Raw genomic sequence first — 23,383 nt, forward strand, 5'->3', positions numbered from 1 at the left:
CGTAACACCACCATTTAAAAATACAGTCATACCTCGGGTTACAGCCGCTTCAGGTTGCATTTTTTTCGGGTTGCGGACCGCCAAAACCCGGAAGTACTGGAATGGGTTACTTCCGGGTTTTGGCGGTTGCGCATGTGCAGAAGCGCTAAAATCGCACTTTGCGCATGTGCAGAAGCACCAGATCACAACCCGCGCGTGCGCGGACGCAGGTTGCGAATGCTGCAGGTTGTGAACATGTATCCCGCACGGATCACGTTCGCAACCCGAGCATCCACTGTGTTAACGGGAAAATCCGAGGGCTCCCTTGGACAAAAACAAAGACACCAACCAGGATAACTTGGAGCAAAACAGCAGCCTGTAGGCTTGGCCTTTATTGATCTGTTGCAACAGGGTGCTCCCCTCACCTGCAGGAGAGAGGAGGGACCCAGAAAAATGGTGTGCAAGGCCTTATAAAGACTTTTGAAATTGCCACCCTGTAGATCAAGACCACCCCCAGAAACATCATACATACATCACAGGAGGGGTGTAACCTAAGACCACCCCTCAGATACATCTCACCTACATCACAGAAAAGAGGGGTTGAGGGAGGAGTTGTGGTAACCTGAGTGTCCTGTCACCTGGCTGGTTCCCCCTTTCCCCCTCCCCATGAGTACTTTCCAGGTGACAGGAGAGTTTGCAGTTTCCTGCCCCCAGAGGGAAGAGCTGATTGTTGTCCTTTGTTCCAGTCCCTGCTGAATCCACTCCTATATGCAAGTTCTTTGTGATCTTGATGGTCTTCTGTCCAGGACCATCAAGGTTGGCATAGCAACTGGGCAGGGCTCCTGTGTATGTGCTGGTATGCTCAAAGGATTATGGCTGCCCTGTATCAAACCTTCCCCATTTTGTAGTCCTTCCTTCATGGAGTAAAATAAAAGTGGAACAGTGCAAATCCGATGTATGGTTGATTTTCTATGAATTTATAACAGAAGCGTAGCGTATGTAGTGTGTGTGAGTGTGTGTGTGAAGTTTGTACAAACTGAATTATTGGGGGGGGGGGTTTTCCTGCGACAACTGTAAAAATAAAAAAACCCACGCTCCTCTGAATTTTACAATGCAGTTCTCCAGCCAAGTAACATGTACAAAAACACAAGCGCTAGGGTAAAGATGCACATATTATTGAAAATAGTGTACCCCAAAATGTGTTCTTCATAGGGAAATTTCTCCTTGTGGCTGTTTAAAGGCAATGATAGTACTTCAAATACATGGTTTGGGTGGGGTCTTGCTTCAACACTGGTGACAGGATGGTGCCTTGCACTGTACTTGAGGCAGCTGGCAAGATTGTGGGGTTCAGGAAAGACCCTTTGGCAACAGGTAGGAATGGCAAAGGGGGCCTTTGGAGGAACAGCCAGGAGCTGCTGTTGCTACCGCCCATCATCATCTGCTGCCTGAGCCAGTTGCTTCACTGTGCCTAACAGTAGGGCCGGCCCTGACACAGAGACACAAACAAGGGGACCAAAAAACAACAGGAGGCTCTGTGTTTTGAGCTAAGAGGAGAAAGACACCATGTGATCCACTGCAAAAGAAAGATCAGTTGAGAGAGAAAGCGAGAGCACAGGAAGACAACAATATGTGTCGCTGTTCTTTTTTGCCTGCTGCTAATAAAAATCCTTACAGAACATGTGGATTTGGGAGGGTCTTTATTTACTTCCAAGTTCCTAGTCCTCATTGCAAAGCACAGAGGGTGGTGTCAGGGCAAAGGCTGAAGTATTCATGCTCCCCGGCTGTATTCCCCTACTCGTCCTCATCTAGCTTATCCCCACCTCTTTTCCTTTAAAAAACTTTTTTGCTGATGGGGGGGGGGGACCCCTGCAGAAACCCAAGCTAGACAAAGGAGATCAGATAGGGTGGATGTTCTGAAACAGGCCCCCTTTTTTTATTCACTCTTGAGGACTTAAGTACCGAGACAGAAAAAGATCAGAGTCGCACACAGCTTGGACTTTCAGTTAAAAGGCCACTTTGGTCCATATTGTGACTGTAATTCTAGTATGATTGCAGAGTGTGATGTTGCTCCATCCTTTATTCTCTGTGGTGGCCACTCTTAGTTACTGGAAGTTAAGAGTAACAACCAACTCAATTTAACAGGAGCAAGTTGGTGCTGAACCTTGTAGACAGGCGCTGTCCATTAACTGTGTGCCATCATGGAATAAGTCAGGGTGGAGATCTTATAGCCTGGAGGGCCAAATCTGCTGGATTCCACACACCCCACACACAAGGAGGACTGTGAAGGAACCAATCACACCTGTTATCAGCCAACTGGAAGGTGTGGATTTTGTTGACTGTTGCCTGATATGTTCCCCCTCCCGGGCAGAAAGCTGTCCAGTGCTCAACAGCCTCCCCCATGAGGAAGGACAGCTTTAAAAGTACAGATCAAGCTGTGAAGAGGTCCTTTTCTAGGTGTGTGTGGGCCCAATTGATTTCCCACGCCTCTGTGCCAATAACTCCTATTAGGAAAAGAAAAAGTTCTCTGACCCTGCTTTTGGTGGATGTATAACAGCAGAGATCATTCCGTGTGAAGCTTAAGGGTTAAATCTATTGTCATTAAAGTGAGCTAGCCAGGCAGGGTGGACGTGTTATGTAGCAACCAGGCAAAGTAGCATGATCTTACCTGACGCAGCATGTGCCCTGATTGGCTGTGTAGTCCTGAGAGAGTTTTCCCTTTGTTCCAGTTCATAAATTTATTGTTCTAGCTGAAAGTCATGGCAAACTTGTATTAAGCAATGCTTTTGAATTATGGTGCTGGAGGAGACTCTTGAGAGTGCCATGGACTGCAAGAGGATCAAACCTATCCATTCTTAAGAAAATCAGCCCTGAGTGCTCCATGGAAGGACAGATCCTGAAGCTGAGGCTCCAATACTTTGGCCACCTCATGAGAAGAGAAGACTCCCTGGAAAAGACCCTGATGTTGGGAAAGATGGAGGGCACAAGGAGAAGGGGACGACAGAGGACGAGATGGTGGGACAGTGTTCTCAAAGCTACCAGCATGAGTTTGACCAAACTGCGGGAGGCAGTGGAAGACAGGAGTGCCTGGCGTGCTCTGGTCCATGGGGTCACAAAGAGTCAGACACGACTAAACAACTAAACAAGAACAATTAATAAACTAATAACAAAGCATACATCCATAATATTAAAAAGTCTGCAAAGACTTTGCCGGGTTCCTGAGCATTAAAACACAGTTTCCCTTGTGCATCTCTGACAGTTCTGATTACTCCATATATTTGTTTGAATGTTTTCCTGCTCAGCTATATACTGTTTTGCTTCTGTTTCCTCAGTAAAGTGTTATCGAGGTTTTGTCTCTGGACTCTGCATTATTTCAGTGACTTTTTCTTAAGTACTGCTTCCAGGCTCCTCCCCTTCCTCTCTTTCCTGTGACAAGAAACCCTGCCGCAGGCCTGCATTTAGTGCCCTGCTAGGGAGCTGTGCTACAGTCATAAACTTGTTTATGGTACCAGTACGCATGATGCCTGACTCAGTAAGCAGGACAGCCCTGTGCTATATCCCCTTGGGTGCTGCAAGGAACAGTTTATAACATCAGCAGAACTGAAGTGTGTGTTTATTTGTTGATTTTCGTAATTTACAGCCCTCCCTCCATATGTAGACCTCAGGGGCAGGTTTCTCGTAACATCAAACACAAGCAATGGGATTTTAAAATCAGTTAGGAGAGAAAACCACGAAAAGTTATGACAAAAGCATTTGCTTAAATCATTCTGCAGAACGACACACAAGTGTATTGATTACTTTTTTTAAAAAAAAATTATTTGATTTTACAAATACAAAATTATAACAGTCCAATTACATATCCATACGTAAAGATTACTCTGAATCTCATGACTTTCCCACATCCCCTCCATGGGGTCCTATTCTAAACATTCTAAACATTTACAACTGCATATTCTTCCACATCAATCCATATTGTCCACAGTATTTGTTACCTTGCAAGTGGAATTAAAATCTTGCTAATGTTTCCATCTGCTTACAGTGGTCTCCTAGATAATGTATGAATTTCCCTCCTTCTTTCGTAAAGTTTTTGTCCTCTTGGTTCTTGAGTTTTCCAATCAGCTTTGCCATTTTGGCAAACTTAGCTCGCCATTCCTCTCTGTTAGGGGCTTTGTCTTCTTTCCATCTCTGGGACTAGTGTTTATGAGGTAAAAGCTGCAGGATACCAAGTGTCCCAACAGGAGTTGCTCTGGAAAAAGGATGCTTCCAAATCGCTTTCCTCAACAAGAGCTCAAATGCTAAATCAGGGACAGGGGACCAGATTTCACTGGACTACAGACACAATCATCCCTGGCCATCGTTATTCTGGAGTGAATGTTGACTTCCATCTGTCTCAGGAGACTATGGAAGGGCGTGCCTTTGTGAGTGAAGTCAAGCTCTCGGACAGTTGCATCGCCTGCTGTGGCTGTAAGGACTGATGTGGGAGAGACATGTTTTGTGGCAGCTGGGGTAGATGAAGGCGTCCAGTTGTGTTGCTGCAGATGCTCCATGGCGTTTGTTCTTTCTGCGCTCCTCCCAGCAGTCCTTCCTCCTCTGGTCACTGCTGTGGATGCACAACCTGACTGTCTGTCTCCAGGCACTGCAGTCGTCTGCAAGGGATTCCCAGATGGCAGGGCTGATGTTGCCAGCCTTCATGCCCCGTTTGCAGACGTGTTTGTAACACAGAGTTGGTCTGCCGATGGGCCTGGTGCTTGAAGCCAGCTCATCGTACAGCACATCCTTGGGGAGCCTGCCGTCTTCCATTCTGTGGGCATGACCAAGCCAGTGTAGACATTGGTTGCTGAGACAGGAGTGTGAACATGCTGGGACTGACATCTTTGTTTGAAATTCTTTTCCTGACTCAGCACATCTGGAAGGCATTGAGGCATCGCTCCTAGCAGTTGTCTTCTTCTTCTTTGGCAATCACTCATAGCTGAGTAAGAATTGTCTTCCATAAACATGGTTTTAACAATGAGTCCGTAAGTGACTGTGGAGGCCAATTCTGGATCCACGCGTCCTTCCACAGTGGGGACATTGGTTTCTGGGCGGGAGCTGATCACAATGTGGATTTGCCAAGCATACCTTCCTCTTAGCACGTTTCTCCCTTGTGTCCTGTGTTCGAGTGTCTTCAAAGTCCATGACACCTTTGGTAAAGGCTGTTCTCCAACTGGAGCACTCGCAGGTCAGAGTTTCCCAGTTGTCAGTGTTCATACTACATTTTTTAAAAAATTGCCTTGAGACAGTCTTTAAACCTCTTTTGTTGACCACCAGCATTATGCTTTCCATTTTTAAGTTCGGAATAGAGTAGTTGCTTTGGAAGACGATCATCAGGCATCCGCACAACATGACCAGTCCATCAAAGTTGATGCTGGAGAATCCTTGCTTCGACACTGGTGATCTTTGATTCTTCTAGTACACTGACATTGGTTTGCCTGTCTTCCCAACTGATGTGTAAAAATTTTCAGAGACATCATTGATGGAATCTTTTGAGGAATTGGAGATAGCATTTATAAGCGGTCCATGTTTCACAAGCATACAGTAAGGTTGGCAGAACAATAGCTTTGTAAACAAGCATTTTGGTTTCCCTGCGAACGTCCTGGTCCTCAAACACTCTGCACTTCAATCGGGAGAAAGCCGCATTTGCAGCATGCTCAAGACACGAACCTGATAGACCTTCACCTTGGTATCAGACCTTAGCTTCACAGGGGCCTGGAGCCTGAAGCCAGCACATCCTTGGCGATTCTGCCATCTTCCATTTTGTGGCCGTGACCACATACAATTTTTTTTTAAAAAGCAGTAGATTAGGGAAAGTACACTTTGCCAAATTTCATGCAGAACCGTGTGTAGTGGGAGAAATTCACACTAAAACGCTGGTAGGTTTTTATGAGATTTTTTTTTTAAAAAAGTGCAAATTGGTTCAGAAATGGGAAGAGCTGGTTTGAAAAAAGGGAAACCTTAATTGACACGCAAACACACACACACACGTAGAGTAAGCCATCTCTGCTGCGTGGGGCCTGGGACTTCTGCCCCAGAGTCCTGCCCTGAGAGCACAGCTGATTCAAATATGCTGATGGCCGCAGCCTTAAGTCATACAGTCTGGGGGGGGGGGTGTCATCATCTTCTCCTGCTCAACTGGCTCTTGCTGTTTTCCATAGCAGGGGTCAGACAGCCACTCGCCTGCAGGTCAGATCGTCAGGGAGCCCTGCAGACGCTTTGCTCTCTCTTGGGAAGCATTCGGCTCGATGCTCTCGCTTGAATTATTCAGAACCTTTGGCCCAGGGTGTCCATTTTAGCTGCGCCTCTGCTTATCTGCTTGGGGTTTAATGTCTCTCCCCCCCCACTCCATATTAGTGCTTTCTGAGCTTCTCGTGGCTGTGATCAAAACAGCCGGAATAATAAAAATTCAAAATGTGTTGGGTTTCTTTTCTTCTTTATTATTGTAACTCGCTCTACGTGGGGCTGCCCTTGAGACTGACCCAGAAACTCCAGTGGGTGCAGAATGTCGCGGCGAGGCTCCTTACAGGGTCCTCGCCGTGGGATCACATTCACCCGGTGCTATACCAGCTGCACTGGCTCCCGGTAGAGTACAGGATCAGGTTTAAGGTGCTGGTTTTAACCTTTAAAGCCCTATACGGCCTAGGACCTTTGTACCTACGGGACCACCTTTCCTGGTATGTCCCATGGAGGACCTTACGGTCTTCAAATAAAAACATCTTGGAGGGCCCGGGCCACAGGGAGGTTAGGCTGGCCTTGACTAGAGCCAGGGCTTTTTCGGCCATGGCCCTGATCTGGTGGAACGCTCTGTCACAAGAGACTAGGGCCCTTCGGGACTTGATATCTTTCTGCAGGGCCTGCAAGACAGCTGTTCCACCAGGTCTTTGGCCAGGGCACAGTCTGACCCCCTCCTTCGGTAATCCTCACAGAACTCTAGCCTAACGGTTGCCATCAATTTGATTCTGAATTGATTTCAGAATGTATTTCAATTAATTGACTATGATTTTATGTAAACTGTGCTGCTTTTACTGTTGTTAGCCGCTCTGAGCCTGGCTTTGGCTGGGGAGGGCAGGATATAAATAAAATATTGTTGTTGTTGTTGTTAAGTTGTGGGCGAACATATCAGACGACACAGTGATTCTTCAAGCAGCTCTTGTTTATTCAAAGGCCAGAACAGAACTGAACTGAGGAGCTCAGTGAGCCTGCTTACATAGAGCTCCAGAACAATGTAACTGTTGCAACTTTCTAAAACTATCCAATCACTGAACGTCACTTTCGATCCTTCATTTGCATAAAAACTATCCAATCACTGAACGTCACTTTCGATCCTTCATTTGCATAACTATCTACAGTATCCCCCTGCTGGCCCAGGGTGAGAACTTCAGTACATAACAATTATTTAAAGAAAGCAACACAGCAGCAACATACCAACAGCAGCAGGATTAAAACATTTGCAGCAGGGAACCTGTGGCTCTCCAGATGTTGTTGGATGATGACCCCTGAGCCATCAGATGTGCTGGCTGGGTGTGATGGCCTGGGACTCCGGCTCGGACTCAGAACCAGAGGAGTCTCAGTCTGCATCAGATCCTTTGCCGAAGGCATCATCTGAACCAAGTCTGGGGCCTGATCCTGAAAAGTCCCAGTCTGCACAGGTGCCCCTGCAACAAACACTAGCTGGGCCAAGTCAGGGGCCTGATCCTGCCCTGGCTCCAGATGCGGGGATTACCTCGTTGCCTTCAGCTGAGCCATCACTTATAGCTGCTCCACTACTGGTTTGGTCAGGAGAGGCTGAGGTGGCTCCTGGGTCTAGTAACCCACCGACATGTCCCAAGCTGCAGAGACTCAGGTCTGAGAGAAGGAGAGACCCGGGTACTCGCAGGAGAAGTGCTCGCCTTCGGGCGAAACAGGGAGGTGAGTCGCCAGGAGATCAGGACCAGCCGTTACCCCGACAAAGATAAAAGGCTGTCGGACCCTGCCCCAGGTTGCGGGAGCAACATTGCTGTATGCCAGAGATCCTGTACCTGTCCTTGCTTGGTATCCTGCCTCATGTCCTGCCTTGGCCCTGTCGGACTGACTCCTAGAGGAACCTCCGGATTCTGGTCCGGTCCTGGACCGCTTTTCATGGGTTACCCCCCGGGCCCAGCACACTGGGGCAGGTGGCTGCTGGCAGTCCAGCAACCCCTATAGGTTGAAGAGGCTTTGAGCCATAGAATCATGAACTCACAGAATTGTAGAGTTGGAAGGGACGTTGAGGGTCATCTAGTCCAACCCCCTGCAAGGCAGGAATCTCATCTAGATCATGCCTGACAGGTGGCCACCCAACCTCTGCTTAAAAACCTCCAAGGAAGGAGAGTCCACAGCTCTTCCTGCCGGAAAGTTCTTCCTGAGGCTTAGTTGGAATCTCCTTTCCTGTAACTTGAAGCCATGGGTTCGAATCCTGCCCCCCAGAGCAGGAAAAAACAAGATAACAAACTTTTTTATAGAAGAATGGAAATGGCTTATTGAATATTTACAGATAAATTGCAAACAGATAAAAACATTGGCAGGGTTATTGTAATGACCTGCAGTTTCATAAGGGTATATATTTAAAGTAGATAACTAAATGAGCAAATGAATTTGGATATGCAGAAGATATTAAAAAAATAAATTCAAGGAACTGCAGAAAGAGGGGGATAGGAAGTCCAACTTTGAAATGTTAAATTGACTGTAGAACTAATAAAATGTGTAAACTTGAAAAGTTTGTTTGTTGCAGCAGCCCTACTGCCTCCCAAGGTAAGGTGCTGGCCTCATGTTTACTTCTGGCAAGTCTCTGTTAGGCCTCTGTTAGGCTGGGGGCATCCTTCTGCCAGGCCCCTGTGGTGCAGTGTGAGGACGCACCTCTCTTTGGGGCAGGGGGAGTGGCTCAGAGACTAGAGGTGGCAGCAGTGGCTGCCTGGAGGACTCCCAAGGAGAGGGGAGAGGAGGAGGAGGAGGAGGAGAAGAAGAAGAAGAGGAGGAGGAGGAGGAGGAGTAGTTTGGATTTGATATCCCGCTTTATCACTACCCTAAGGAGTTTCAAGGGATGCGGGTGGCGCTGTGGGTTAAACCACAGAGCCTAGGACTTGCCGATCAGAAGGTCGGCAGTTCGAATCCCCGCAATGGGGTGAGCTCCCGTTGCTTGGTCCCTGCTCCTGCCAACCTAGCAGTTCGAAAGCACGTCAAAGTGCAAGTAGATATATAGGTACCACTCTGGCGGGAAGGTAAACAGCGTTTCCGTGCGCTGCTCTGGTTCTTCAGAAGCGGCTTATTCATGCTGGCCACATGACCCGGAAGCTGTACACCGGCTCCCTAGGCCAATAAAGCGAGATGAGCGCCGTAACCCCAAAGTCAGTCACGACTGGACCTAATGGTCAGGGGTCCCTTTACCTTTACCTTTAAGGAGTTTTAAAGCGGCTAACAATCTCCTTTCCCTTCCTCCCCCACAACAAACACTCTGTGAGGTGAGTGGGGCTGTGAGACTTCAGAGAAGTGTGACTGGCCCAAGGTCACCCAGCAGCTGCAGGTGGAGGAGCGGGGAAGCGAACCCGGTTCACCAGATTACGAGACTACCCCTCTTAACCACTACACCACACTGGCCCTCAGGAGGCTGAGGGAACACCCCACAAGGGAGGGTGTTCGAAAAAGGGTGAGAGGCTGCCGGCTCTGCAGGCAAGGGGTGAGAAGACTGGGCTCCTGAGCCCCACAGAAGTGCCGCAGAAAGGATGCCGTTGCTCAGGGGAGCCATGGACTGGATAAGGTCCAAAACCTTTGCCGCTTCCATTGTTCTGCCTCATGCCAGAGGGCAAAGACCATTTGAGGAGGGCTTCCATAGATGCTCGAGGGTGCGTCTAGATCTGCGTAGGAGCAGGCGGTTTTTCAGATACAGTGGTACCTCAGGTTAAGTACTTAATTTATTCCGGAGGTCCATTCTTAACCTGAAACTGTTCTTAACCTGAGGTACCACTTTAGCTAATGGGGCCTCCCACTGCTGCCGCCGCCACGCAATTTCTGTTCTCATCCTGAGGTAAAGTTCTTAACCTGAGGTACTATTTCTGGGTTAGCGGAATCTGTAACCAGAAGCATCTGTAACCCAAGGTACAGAGGTATCTGAAAGAGTCTGTCCTCCGATCGTGCCCCACTTCATTCTTTGGTGGGCTGTTCTGGACCTGGCTGTCTTGAAATGTATAGCTGAACTAGATGATAGCGCGGAGTCTGCGAAGGAAGGCTGTGGGCTGAATAGGGAGCAAAAGGTTTGTCCAGGCGGCATCCGTTATCAAAGACGCCATTTCAGGAGGGCTTCGCCGGGGGCCGGGGTGGGGAATAGCACTTCCGCAGCCCCCCAACCTCATGTTAGACCACCATGTGATGTTTCCGCAGGGCCACGTGTCTTCTCAGCTGGCTGGCTGATTCCATACACTGAGTGCCTGTTGTTATAAACAGTGAAATGGGCCTCTTTCGAGTCGCTAGGCCTGCCAAAGGCATAAATCCTGAGAGAGAGAGGCATAAATCCTTCAAGGGGGGGGGGGGGTACGTGATCTGCATTGGTAACATTGCTGGGGTTGTAATGAGATTTTGAAAAGCAACCCAAAGTAGCGGTTCCTTTGGAGAAGGACTGCAAAAAGGTCCTGTGTCCAATCCCCGGCTTTTCCAGTATAAAAAGGACCTCAGCAGCAAAGAGGAGCAGCTCCCCGGCTCCTTGTATTGCAGGCGGTATTCAATCCCCTATTGGTGAATTCAGGCCACGCAATTAAAGTGGATTTGGCGCTCTCGCGCAACAGACCCACTCCCCTCCTCCCCAAAGGAAATCTGACTTTTTTGCTGCAAAGGAAGAGGTGGGGAAAGGCACCCAAACTGTGGCATAATCGTTTTATTGACTTAGCTTTATTTAAGTGAACATTTTCCCGAGGGGTTTAGCATTCAATCCCTTTTCCCAGGGAACTCTGGGAATTGTTAGGTCTCCGAGGTGAACAGTGTGGAGGGGAAGTACCCTAACAACTCTCACCCCCCTTAACAAACTACCCTTCCCAGGATGCTTTGGGGGAAGCTGTGTCTGTTTGAAGTGGTGCAATGCTGTTTTCAATGTATAGTACAGATGGGGACCAATGCTTCTCGCTCGCCTAGAGGGAAAGAAGCAAGGCGTGCGTCGTGCGTAGAAAGAAATCTCTGAAGGTGAGCGGTGGAAACGCAGCCTACACCCAGTGGCGTAGCGTGGGTTGTCAGCACCCGGGGCAAGGCAAGTAATTTGCGCCCCCTAACCCGTGGATTTTGCGCCCCCTAACCCGTGGAGCGCGCCCCGCCCCAATGTTGCGGCCGGTGCGGCCAGCCCCCCTGCACCCCCACGCTACGCCACTGCCTACACCTGTTGCTCCGCCCACTTGTTAACTCTGGCCCCGCCCACTACTTGCATGTGGCCTGTGGAAGGTTCCGGAAGGGGGCCATCAGACCGATAAAAAATTTGCACCCCTGCTTTAAAGAGTTGCTGAGGATTTGGAGACCCTTTGCCTTTTAGCTTAATCCGTTCGGAATCCAGAAATTTCGGGTGCTTGGTCAAATGCCCTGGGTTTAGCTAGGGGTAGGGGTGGAAGGGGGACAGAGAATTAACTGCCTCGCTCTTCTGCGTTTGTTCCGGGGGCCACAATTCTCCCGCTATGGGGTGCCTGCGGCCCCAGCATGATTTGGCTGAGCCAGAGGCTGCTGTTGTTGACGCTCGCTTTCCCTGAAGTCTTGCCTGCCTCGCCCTGGAGGCTCAGAGCCAAGTCAATTAGGCCCGTTAATCCCAAATCCCTGGAGCTTTGGATCACAAGAGCAAGCAGTCATTGAATCTGGCACACGAGCGCCGTGCAGCTGAAGGCCCTCATTTCCAATCTGCCGTAGCTCCTCTATCCAGCTTCAAGGGGTAACGGGATTAAAGGGGCTATTCTTAACCATCATCTTTCGGCCCTGAGTTCGATTTCTGAAACTTACACACTCTACAGTTTCCTCTGATGGCAGACAGCTTACCTGGGTCTCATCAGAACCAGGCAGAGCCACACCTACATCTAGTTAGTTTCAGCCTTCAACGCCTCAGGGAGCGCTTCTTTTTCACATCGATTTGCCTGCCAAGGAACCGCCTTCGAAATGCTCCAGGGTCTTCTGAGATGTGGGCACCTCCCGGCAGCCTGTTTATTCAGCATCCATCATAATTTACTTGTGCAGTGGTTACACTACGTAAATCCCTGTGTATACTGTTTTAGACCAGAGTATTTAAAAGACTGGACGCGGGTGGTGCTGTGGGTTAAACCACAGAGCCTAGGGCTTGCCGATCAGAAGGTTGGCGGTTCGAATCCCCGCGACGGGGTGAGCTCCTGTTGCTCGGTCTCTGCTCCTGCCAACCTAGCAGTTCGAGAGCATGTCAAAGTGCAAGTAGATAAATAGGTACCACTCCGGTGGGAAGGTAAACGGCGTTTCTGTGTGCTGCTCAGGATTCCTGCATTTCAGGGGGTTGGACTAGATGACCCTTGGTTCCCTTCCAGCTCTTAAAATTCTATGATTCTATTATTCAAGGGCCTTCTTGATAGAAACACTCTGGATGGCTTCAAGAGGATGGCTGAAGACTTACTTGTTACTTCTGAGTTATTTACTTCTTCCTACTTATTTGCCGGTGAACACGCATAGGATTTCACTTTTAAAATTTTAACAGAAACAAGCTAACCTAAAAAGGGAGCAGGCTGTTTTTCAAGCAGAGCGTTCGCCATTACGAAGGAAACTCTGAGGAAATGGGAGTTTCCAAGGAAGCCTCCTCAATTTCTGCCTTTCCAGCCTCTTCTAAGCCCGGATGTTAAATTAATGTTAATCACATGAAGAAGGCTGCTCATTAGTGGGGTGGAAAACTTTAAAAGGGACCCTGTGCCTAGCCCAGTCAGGCAGTGCAAGAGCCAGAGGGACAGGATAAGGCCAAAGATGAAGGCCGTGTTTTTGGTCAGCTGCGCAACCCTCCTTCTCCTTCCATCAGGTAAGTGGAAGTTAACTGGCAGGCCTCACCCAATCCTATAGCCTCTTACTTCTGAGTAGCAGTAGGGGAGGAATTAGACTCCGCTCACATTTAAAGGTGGCTCCACCTTAATCCATGCTTCCCAAAACAATTTGTAAACCAAATCAAAGCCACCCTTCAAAATTTGGGCCTTTCTGAATTTTGCAATGCACTTTTCCAGCACAGTAATATGTTCAAAAATGCACATTATCTGGGGGGTCGGGTGGGGGGATTTGCTTTTAAATGCATATATTTGTGAAAATAGCATGCAAAGAAAGGGAAAGGGACTCATGAAAATGTGTACATGGGGGGGGGGGAAATCATACACGTACATTAGGATAATTTTGTTCTGAGATGCTGATGGATTTTCATGGAAATCACAAAGCGACATTGAGACCTGGGGAACTGAAAGCCTGGAAGGATGAGAAATAAACTGAAAAGGAGAGGTTTGCCCTTCCCTGATTCCCCCAAACAAGTGTGGGATTATACTGTGAGCAACTAATTTGGAGCAGAAGACCTGGTACACCCTGGGGTTTTAGGATAGCTGAATGCAAATATAAAGAAAATACTTGGGAATGCATTCCTGACAACATACGGATGGATTGATGTTTCAGCCTGACTGAGTTGAAAAAGAATTATTCTCTTTACGCTTGGCTAGATGATAACTTTTTGTGATGGTTCCCTGATTGCTTCACTGAATGTTCATGTGTTGTGGGTTGTATATAATTTCTGTTGTCTACTGGTTTCGCTCTTAGGTTTGCTGTAACCCAGTGTATAAGTGTACGTGCACAAGTTTTTATTGATTCTTTGCCTGGTTTTTTTAAAAATACATATATATATGGAAAGTCTTGATAAACTGTTCACTTTAACAAAAAAAGTTTTGTTTTATTTTATACTGGTTCAGCTCCTGTGGCGTTAACAGGAGCCTGACAGGCAGAAATGTACAGTGGTACCTCAGGTTACAGATGCTTCAGGTTACACACTCCACTAGCCCAGAAATAGTGCTTCAGGTTAAGAACTTTACCTCATGATGAGAACAGAAATCGCGTGGCGGCAGCGGGAGGCCCCATTAGCTGAAGTGGTGCTTCAGGTTAAGAACAGTTTCAGGTTAAGTACGGACTTCCCGAACGAATTAAGTACTTAACCTGAGGTACCACTGTAGTCAGTAAAGTTTTCCCAGGCATGAAGCTAAAGGAATGGGATAAGTTTAAAAGCTGGAACAGAGTGGAAAAGCGGGAAGCCTAGCAGAGATATATATGTGGGGATGAAGAATGCCTGATCAGCATTTAGGATCACGGAGGGCTGTGTTTGAAACTGTGGACCTCCTCAGCCATAAGGCAAAAACAGTGCAAAAATAACAACTGTTTGTACACGATGCCATCAACATACAGGGGCTTTACGCTCTAAGAAAGCGGACAGATCCCTGCCCCAAGGAGCTTACAATCAAGTTGGCACAAGGGAGGCCATAACAGAAGGAAAGGGGCAGAGCCATAGCTCAGAGAATGAAATTCTGCCTTTCATGCAGAAGGCCAAACCCTCCAAGTGTCCCGATTTTCTAGGGACAGCCCTGGATTTACAGAAGCCGCCCTGGTTTCTGATTTTATCCTGGAATGTCCCGCTTTTCCTTAGGACGGCCTGATTCATCAGAGAAATGTTGGAGGATATGGAGTTATGTGACCCGCTGAGCCAAGGAAATAAGTACAGTGGTACCTCGGGTTACATGCGCTTCAGGTTACATACACTTCAGGTTACACACTCCGCTAACCCAGAAATAGTACCTCAGGTTAAGAACTTTGCTTTAGGATGAGAACAGAAATTGTGCTCCCATGGCGCGGCAGCAGCAGGAGGCCCCATTAGCTAAAGTGGTGCTTCAGGTTAAGAACAGTTTCAGGTTAAGAACGGACCTCCGGAACAAATTAAGAACTTAACCCGAGGTACCACTGTAATGGAATAGGATGTCCCTATTTTCACCAGGGAATTGTTGGAGAGTATGGTAGGTCCCAAGTTCTGTCCTCAAAGGGAGACTACAGTGTGAAACAGATGAATTGCAATTCATCGAGAAGTTCTGAATAAAAATAATTGGGTGTTTGTCCAATGCAGGATGTCTGTTTCCATCGCCACTGCTTTGTGAATGATGATCGCTGCAATTGCGTTTGCGTTTTAAATGCAATTCTCACAGTCTGCTTTCCTGCATTTCCATTTCCTTCCAGCCTCACTCCTACCCATTCTCTCTCTCTCTCTCTTTGCCCTCATATGTATGCAATACATACCTGTCAATTTAGGAATAACATTCCACACAGCTGATGAAGCGGACCCCAATGCATGCCGCAATAAATGCGTTCGTACTCAAGATGCCACAAGATAATTGGGCAGCTCCCTCAGCAATGCACTGCAGGGCCAAGGGGGCCTTGGCCCGGGATTGTTTGCCTGAGAATTTAAGGGTGTCTCCTATACATGTATAAGGGACACGGGTGGCGCTGTGGGTTAAACCACAGAGCCTAGGACTTGCCTATCAGAAGGTCGGTGGTTCGAATCCCCGCAAAGGGGTGAGCTCCCGTTGTTCGGTCCCTGCTCCTGCCAACCTAGCAGTTCGAAAGCACCTCAAAATGCAAGTAGATAAACAGGTACCGCTCTGGTGAGAAGGTAAACGGCATTTCCGTGCGCTGTTCTGGTTCACCAGAAGCGGCTTAGTCCTGCTGGCCACATGACCTGGAAGCTGTACGCCGGCTCCCTCAGCCAATAAAGCAAGATGAGCGCTGCAACCCCAGAGTCGGCCACTACAGGACCTAATGGTCAGGGGTCCCTTTACCTTTACCTATACCCGTTCTCTTGTTCGCCTATAAAATGTGAGCTGGGGGTATAGGATTTCAGCTGATGCACTTTCTCCCAGTGCCGCAGTTAAGTGGGGGAAGGACTTTGGGAGAAGGAAGAAAGGATTTGGGGTCCCTACCCAGGACACCCCAAAGTTGAAGGCTGCTAGGCTGTGATCCTTCTGCAACAAGGCTCTTTTCATTGAGTAAGATGTTCTGGAATAAAGCAACAGCTGTTCAGCATAATAAGGGAGTTCTTTTACAGCGAGAAGCATCTGGCAGAGCTGGAGGAGGCCTGCCTGCCCACGGGGAAATAATCATATCCTGAGATTAATGGGATTTGGAGGAATATGTTTCCCCCTTGTGGAAGTAAGGAGGACTAACAGCAGCTGTGTTGTGGTAACCCGATTACTGCTGTCATGCATAGTCAAACTATGCTCATGTTGCATGCATTTAATTGAATCGTCATAAACTGTGCCACGTGGGTCAATATCCAAACCCAATATTTTATTCAAGTTGGCACCGCTGAAAAAGTGGGTTCTTATAGATATCTTTATTAAATTTTCTGTTTTACAATTTAGAATACTCACTTAAACATCCTTAAAATATCAATTTCCCTTCTTCTCTTTCCATGGTTCATTTTGCATATCATAAATCTCTGCATATGTTACAAAAACGAAACCATTCAGTATTCTATCATTGCATCCATCAAAACTTATTTACCTTATTGGTTTTATCTTAATGCTGCCAACATTTTCAGGTGAACACAATCCCCCCCCCCCCGTATATTCAATAAACATTTTCCAATCTTCTCTAAACGTATGTTGTTCTTGTTCTCTAATTCTTTATGTTAAGTCTGCAAGTTGCGCATATTCCGTCAGCTTAAGTTGCCATTCTTCTTTAGTTGGGACCTCACTCATTTTCCATTTTGGGGCTGACAAAACATGGGCCGCAGTTGTAGCATATAAACTTATGCCAAGTTTTGCCTGACTGAGACGCATGGGAGCTGTAGTCCAAAATACATGGAAGCTCGAACTCACTTGACCCTGACATTAAGAGTTTCATGCTCAACCGACGGAGTTATCCCTGTTTCATTGAGTTGTGAAATTGCTTTGTGATACAGTGGTACCTCGGGTTAAGTACTTAATTCGTTCCGGAGGTCCATTCTTAACCTGAAACTGTTCTTAACCTGAGGTACCACTTTAGCTAATGGGGCCTCCCGCTGCTGCCGCGCAATTTCTGTTCTCTTCCTTAGGTAAAGTTCTTAACCTGAGGTACTATTTCTGGGTTAGCGGAGTCTGTAACCTGAAGCGTCTGTAACCTGAAGCACCTGTAACACAAGTTACCACTGTACTTCATAAGAGGCAGTTCATAAATGAAATTAGTTTTTTAGTATTATTGGCTACCATTTTTTCTATGCCTGGAATATTTGGCCTTCGGATACTGTTGGACTCCAATTCCCATCAGCCCCAGGCAGCTTGGGCAATGGGCAGGAGTGACAGGAGTTGTAGTCCAACAGCTGCAGGAGGCAAGAAGTTGCCCATCTCTGGTCCGCACCACTGTGCCAACTAAGAGCTATGATTTTCAGCACCTTAAGGCCACCTTTGTTCTTTGCCTTCAGGATCCGCCTTGCGATGCTACACCTGCCTGTTCCCTACCATCTCCCCGCTGGACTGCCTGAAGTTCCCCACACCGTGCGGCCCGTCTCAGAGATGCCTCACGTCCGTCATCAGAGGGCACAGAGGTTCTGCTGCCATATTTCTAGCGATTGCTTTTGCCAATAGTTTTGACGTATTGATCCTGCTTTTGTCAAGGCCAGAGGAATAAAGCCTGGGAACGCGGGAGGAAGAGAGGAGGGAATGTTTTCAGAGATGGACAGGGAGCAGCTACCACTCTCTCTAGAAGCAAACTCAAAATATTTAGTGCTAATAGAAATGGGAGACAAAAACAGGCCCAGTAAGAAACAAAGGGGAAAGCACCAACATGCTCTGGAGGAACCTGGATTTTATTTTGCTTTATTATTTCTTAGATTTATGTACCTTTGTAGGAAATGGTTGTCCACTGGGCTTGTCCATTACGCCCAGGATCCAGAACGCCTTGGTACTCGGACGTTTTGGCTCCTGAATGACGCAAACCCGGAAGTGAGTGTTCCAGTTTGCAAATGTTCTTTGGAACCCGAATGTCCGACGGGGCTTCCGCGGCTTCCGATTGGTTGCAGGAGCTTCCTGCAGCCAATCAGAAGCCGTGCTTTGGTTTTCGAACGTTTTGGAAGACGGACGGATTCCGTTCGACTTCCAAGGTACAACTCTAATGGACTTCTGAGTGTCAGCTGGGAAGAGGAAAAGAGCAGAATGAATGCTGTCCTCCACCCTCTCCCCTATTCGTTTAAAATATTGCAGTGGAGAGTGTGGCCGGCTGGCACCCTAAGCTCGGGTTTCAGGGTGAGGCTATGCTGCCACATTTTATTACAGATCCCACTCCTCTTAGGTTCCAAAGCCAACTTCTCTGTTGTTTACGCTGGAAGCAGATCCAGCCCTTTCTTTTAGTCAGAGCATAGTAACGAGCAAAGGAGGGTTTTCAGTTTTCCAACGTCAGAAAACATAGAATCAAGTCTATCAAACATGACCCAACTTTTCCTGTTTGGGTGTATCTCCCATCAGTGTAGCGGCAAGATTGCTGGGCCAGGGCCTGGGAGTCAAGGGTTCAAATGCCCATTCAGCCAATGAAGCTGGCTGGGGAAACGGGGGCCAGTCGCTCTCTCTCAGCCTCCGCTACCTCACAGGGTTATTGAGAGGATGAAATGGGAAAGGGGGAGAACTCTGTATACCACCTTTAACTCCCTGCAGGAAAGGTGGGTTATAAATGCAGTACTGTTAATAGGTAAACAGTGTTTCCGTGCACTCTGGCTTCTGTCATGGTGTCCCGTCGCGCCAGAAGTGATTTAGTCCTGCAGGCCACATGACCCAGAAAGCTGTCTGTGGACAAATGCCGGCTCCCTCGGCCTGAAAGCTTCAACCCCATAGTTGCCTTTGACTGGACTTAACCGTCCAGGGGTCCTTTACCTTTTACCTTTTTTTACTGTTAATAACAATTCCTGTTTGCAGTTGGTATACTCTTGCTGCTCCAGACGAGGGAAAGCAGCACCCAAAGTTATCATGCAGAATGTTCCAGGTTCAAATCCCTGGCATCTCCAGTTTGGGGTTGGGAATTTCCCTGTGAATCCCTGGAGAATCGCTGCCAGTGTAGACAATATTGAGCAAGATGGATCCAAGGATCTGACTCGGTATAACTCAGCTTCCTGAGATGGCATCTTCCATTCCTCACACAACATGGCCCAGACCATGGACTGCTTGAAAATTGTGGAGATTCCTGGTGGAACACAGAGTACCGTATTTTTCGATCTATAGGACGCACTCAACCATAGGACGCACCTTGTTTTAGAGGGGCAGAAGAAGAAGAAAAGATTCTCCCCCCCCCCCTGCTCAGCACCCCTTCAGCGAAGCGGCAGGAGAAACAGAGCCCCTTCCATTTCTCCTCCCGCTTCGCTGAAGGGGCGCTGCGCATCTCTCCCTCTCTGCTGAAGCCAGGAGAGTTTTGCTCTCCCGGCTTCAGCAAAGGGAACCTGAAGCCTTCGGAGCGCAGCGCAATGTCCCGCTGCGCTCCCAAGGCTTCAGGTGGCTATCCATGAAGACTGGAGAGTGAGAGGGGTCAGTGCGCACTGACCCCTCTCGCTCTCCAGGCTTCAGCGAAAGCAACACGTAGCCTCCGGAGCGCGGAGGCAGCGCTCCCTCTGCGCTTCAGAGGCTTCGCGTTGCTATCGCTGAAGCCAAGGAGCCTGCATTCGCTCCATAGGACGCACACACATTCCCCCTTAATTTTTGGAGGGAAAAGTGCATCCTATAGAGCGAAAAATACAGTCATTTTCCTGCAATTGTAATGTACTGGAGGGTTTTGAACCGTAATTTTATAGACTCCCCATAGAGCGACTGAACGAAGCTCACAGGCCACAGTTGGGAAACGCCTGATTTCAGACGTTCACTTTCCAAGTCTATGAAAAGGAAGAAATGGGTGCATGTGGGATTCCCCCTGATCTTTTGTTTACTCTCATCCCTGATCTCTTTTCCTTAGGTGCCCTGGAACTGGTTATCTATGAGAAGACCTGTGGGGATTCTTCGATGTGTGGGGCCCACGGCACCCGGTCCATGCTGGGAACCAATTTCACCTTTTATTCTTCCTGCTGCGACACCGACCTGTGCAACTCAGCTGCTAGGGGGCCGAGCCTTTTCTGGGGGCAAGCCGCACTGATCCCCCTGTCAATCATCCTGGTCAACCTCCAATGAGAGCCAGCCCCCAAAGCAGTCATGCCCCAGGGTGTGAGACGACTCAGGTCCAGTCACCTCATATTGCTGCTTTCTCTCGGCCCCCGATAACCAAAATGCTCTGGAAGAAGTCTAAATAAGAATGTTCCTGGTTTCACGTCGCTTTTTTCATCTCTTTCTTTGGGTTATCTTCTTAACCGCAACTTGCGCACGGAAATTTATTTTAAACCACCCCAATCCCCATAATGTACACACAACTGTTTCAAACTATCTGATACCACAGTTGGCTTTACATTAGAAAGAAGAGGGGGAAAATTTGGTAGGATGGTAGAAACAGGGGGACACAAGCCTCTCTCCTCTTTCTTTGCCTTTTCTATGCTTTCAAAATTCAGAGTGTAAGCTGCTTGGGGCAGAGCCCTGTTTGTTTGTTGAAGCCTTCCTTACCACATGATTTGGATTATAATTCCCATGGGAGTTGAATGATAGATTTGTAGAGTCCAACCCCCTACGAGGGAGGAATCTCAACTAAAGCATCCAAATCCAAAGCGCTTTGATGTCGTCGTCCCCTTACAATCAAGTGGTATATATAAGCTTTATGGAATAAATAAAATGAATGAAAATAAAATAAATGAAATGAAATGAGTACGTCTAGCTACATCTGGAGGGCAGAAGGCTGGGAAAAGGTGGTACTTTGGATGCACCGTGTACCACGGGTAGGTAACAGCAACAACCACCTTGAACTGTGGAATTTCCTACAAGATTTGGGAGACAGTGACCTGGTTTCCTACCCCCACCGATTAGCAAGGGGAAGGAATCCTTCAGAAAGCGAGCTAAATCTTAAAAAAAAAACACCATTGGAAGTTTGAGGGCACTTGGTTAAGGATTATTTAGTTATAGAATGCCCTGACTAAAAAGTGGGGTTTGCTGTTTTAATGTAATTTTAGGCATCATCTAGCTAGGGCGCAGGGACATGGGTGGCGCTGTGGGTTAAACCACAGAGCCTAGGACTTGCTGATCAGAAGGTCGGGGGTTTGAATCCCTGCGACAGGGTGAGCTCCCGTTGCTCGGTCCCTGCTCCTGCCAACCTAGCAGTTCAAAAGCACACCAGTGCAAGTAGATAAATAGGTACTGCTCCGGCGGGAAGGTAAACGGCGTTTCTGTGCACTGCTCTGGTTCGCCAGAAGTGGCTTAGTCATGCTGGCCACATGACCCGGAAGCTGTACGCCGGCTCCCTCGGCCAATAAAGCGAGATGAGCGCCGCAACCCCAGAGTCGGTCACGACTGGACCTAATGGTCAGGGGTCCCTTCACCTTTAGCTAGGGGGCATTATTCCCAATGCCGCACAGCACGTGGCTACGAACAGCCAAGGAAGGATTGGCGCAAGAGATTGACAAAAGTGACTCCTAAAGGCAAACTCAAGGAGTCCCCATTTCATCATCGCACGCACCCCCCACCCACCCAGGGACCATTCTCCCCATGTCCCCTGTGGGGGGTGTCTCCTAACAACTCTCACCACCCCTAAAAAGCAACAGCTCCCAGGGTTCTTTGGGGAAAGCTGTGACTGTTTAAACTGGTACAATCCTGCTTTAAGTGTGTAGTGCAGCCCAGTTGGGCATCTAACACTAATAATCATGTGGCAGTTAGTGGCTGGTGTTACACTGATAAAATCTGAGATACCGCTGATGTTTCTAGTCACCTGACCAGAAGCAGCCAACCAGAGTTCTTTCAGCCACCAGCAGCAGGACCAATCGGTGGGGTCCCTCAAAACTCATGGAAGGACCCCAGCATTCTAACCCAGTCAGTCTCCTTAATTAGCCAATCAGAACATTTCACCGCCGCTCCTCAAATATTTAATAAGATTCCTATGGTATCACCCTCAAATCTCTCCATTTTGCATAACTATCCAATTAAGATTCCTCAATGCTACAGAATCAGCCAAATATTTCAGTACCCATTCATTGGTTCCCCACTATTTTCAGGAGTGAGGAGGCAGGAAAAGCACTCGGGTTTGATATTTTTACAAATGTGTACTTTTATTTTATTCTTGTTCTTACTGAAATTCAAATCATGTCCCCCCCCCCCAGAAAATAAGTCATTCTCCCTCCTTCCTCCCCCCTTCCCCTCCGCCAAACGTAAGTACATACATAAAAATACCCTTCAACGGGCCCAACCCCAGACCCCAATATCCCTGCCACGGAAACCCTACGTCCCTTTTTCCAACTCTCAGAAGTTTGTTATTTCAAGGCTTTGGCAACCAGCTCATAAGCTAGCTCAATCTCTTCGTCGTCTGGGCAGGTGCTGGCAAACTCCTCACGGGCGTAAGCATTCTTGAGATAGCGGTGGATACCTTGGAATGCCTCAGGGATGGTAAAGTTGCGGTACTTCTTGCACACCACCTGTTGAGACGGAGAGATCAAACATCATTTCGGCAACATGGCGTATGAATGAATCAGGCACACATGCGTTCCGAGATTCCACACAAGAAGGAATTTGGTAATAGGTGCAGAACTTAGAAGTCAAAGCATTTTGCCTGCTTGCGGAAGTCTGCCTGCTTGTGTGATTCAAAACAGGACAGATTAACATCTCACACAATACACAATACAGTGGTACCTCGGGTTACAGACACTTCAGGTTACAGACTCCGTTAACCCAGAAATAGTACCTCGGGTTAAGTACTTTGCTTCAGGATGAGAACAGAAATCGTGCTCCAGTGGCGCAGCGGCAGTAGGAGGCCCCATTAGCTAAAGTGGTGCTTCAGGTTAAGAACAGTTTCAGGTTAAGAACGGACCTCTGGACCTCAGTATCCAGGCAGAACGATGGGGGTGGAGATGCTCCTTCAGATATACAGTGGTACCTCAGGTTACATACGCTTCAGGTTACAGACTCCGCAAACCCAGAAATAGTGCTTCAGGTTAAGAACTTTGCTTCAGGATGAGAACAGAAATCGTGCTCCGGTGGCGCGGTGGCAGCAGGAGGCCCCATTAGCTAAAGTGGTGCTTCAGGTTAAGAACAGTTTCAGGTTAAGTACAGACCTCCGGAACGAATTAAGTATTTAACCTGAGGTACCACTGTACTGGACCGAATCATGAAACAATCCCTGTTCCCCTCACAGAGCTACAGTTCCCAGGGCAGTTTTTAGTCATCAATGCCTCTGGGAACTGTAGCTCTGCTAAGGTAATAAGGGTCTCCCTACATACAACAATCAGCAACCATAACAAACT

At 48.0% G+C, this 23,383-nt stretch overlaps 3 protein-coding genes across 4 annotated transcripts in view; 1 reads left to right on the forward strand and 2 right to left on the reverse strand.

Moving 5' to 3' along the window:
• DDAH2 (DDAH family member 2, ADMA-independent) overlaps window positions 1-23,383 on the reverse strand; it is a 323,504-nt gene that overhangs the window by 46,530 nt on the left and 253,591 nt on the right. The window lies entirely within an intron of this gene.
• LOC310702010 (uncharacterized protein) lies at window positions 12,811-20,790 on the forward strand. The gene is made up of 3 exons (XM_083493617.1): window positions 12,811-13,015; window positions 17,465-17,587; window positions 19,972-20,790. The coding sequence occupies exons 1-3, from the start codon at window positions 12,964-12,966 to the stop codon at window positions 20,181-20,183; spliced, it is 387 nt and encodes a 128-aa protein (XP_083349743.1). The 5' UTR covers window positions 12,811-12,963; the 3' UTR covers window positions 20,184-20,790.
• Window positions 22,177-23,383, reverse strand: part of CLIC1 (chloride intracellular channel 1) — a 35,501-nt gene continuing 34,294 nt past the window's right edge. For both annotated transcript variants that reach the window (XM_083493325.1, XM_083493324.1), the window contains exon 6: window positions 22,177-22,558. In XM_083493325.1, coding sequence (XP_083349451.1) covers window positions 22,397-22,558 — 162 coding nt within the window. In that variant the 3' untranslated portion in view covers window positions 22,177-22,396. The remainder of the gene's footprint in view (window positions 22,559-23,383) is intronic.

This window comes from Podarcis liolepis (assembly GCF_965112155.1).
Source record: "Podarcis liolepis genome assembly, chromosome: 2".
Lineage (NCBI taxonomy): Eukaryota > Metazoa > Chordata > Lepidosauria > Squamata > Lacertidae > Podarcis > Podarcis liolepis.

Coding starts and splice junctions, on each gene's coding strand:
- LOC310702010 (XM_083493617.1), top strand. CDS start 12,964: ATGAAGGCCGTGTTTTTGGTCAGCTGCGCAACCCTCCTTCTCCTTCCA. Junction 13,016..17,464: donor CCTCCTTCTCCTTCCATCAG/GTAAGTGGAAGT, acceptor CTTTGCCTTCAG/GATCCGCCTTGCGATGCTAC. Junction 17,588..19,971: donor CGTCATCAGAGGGCACAGAG/GTTCTGCTGCCA, acceptor TCTTTTCCTTAG/GTGCCCTGGAACTGGTTATC.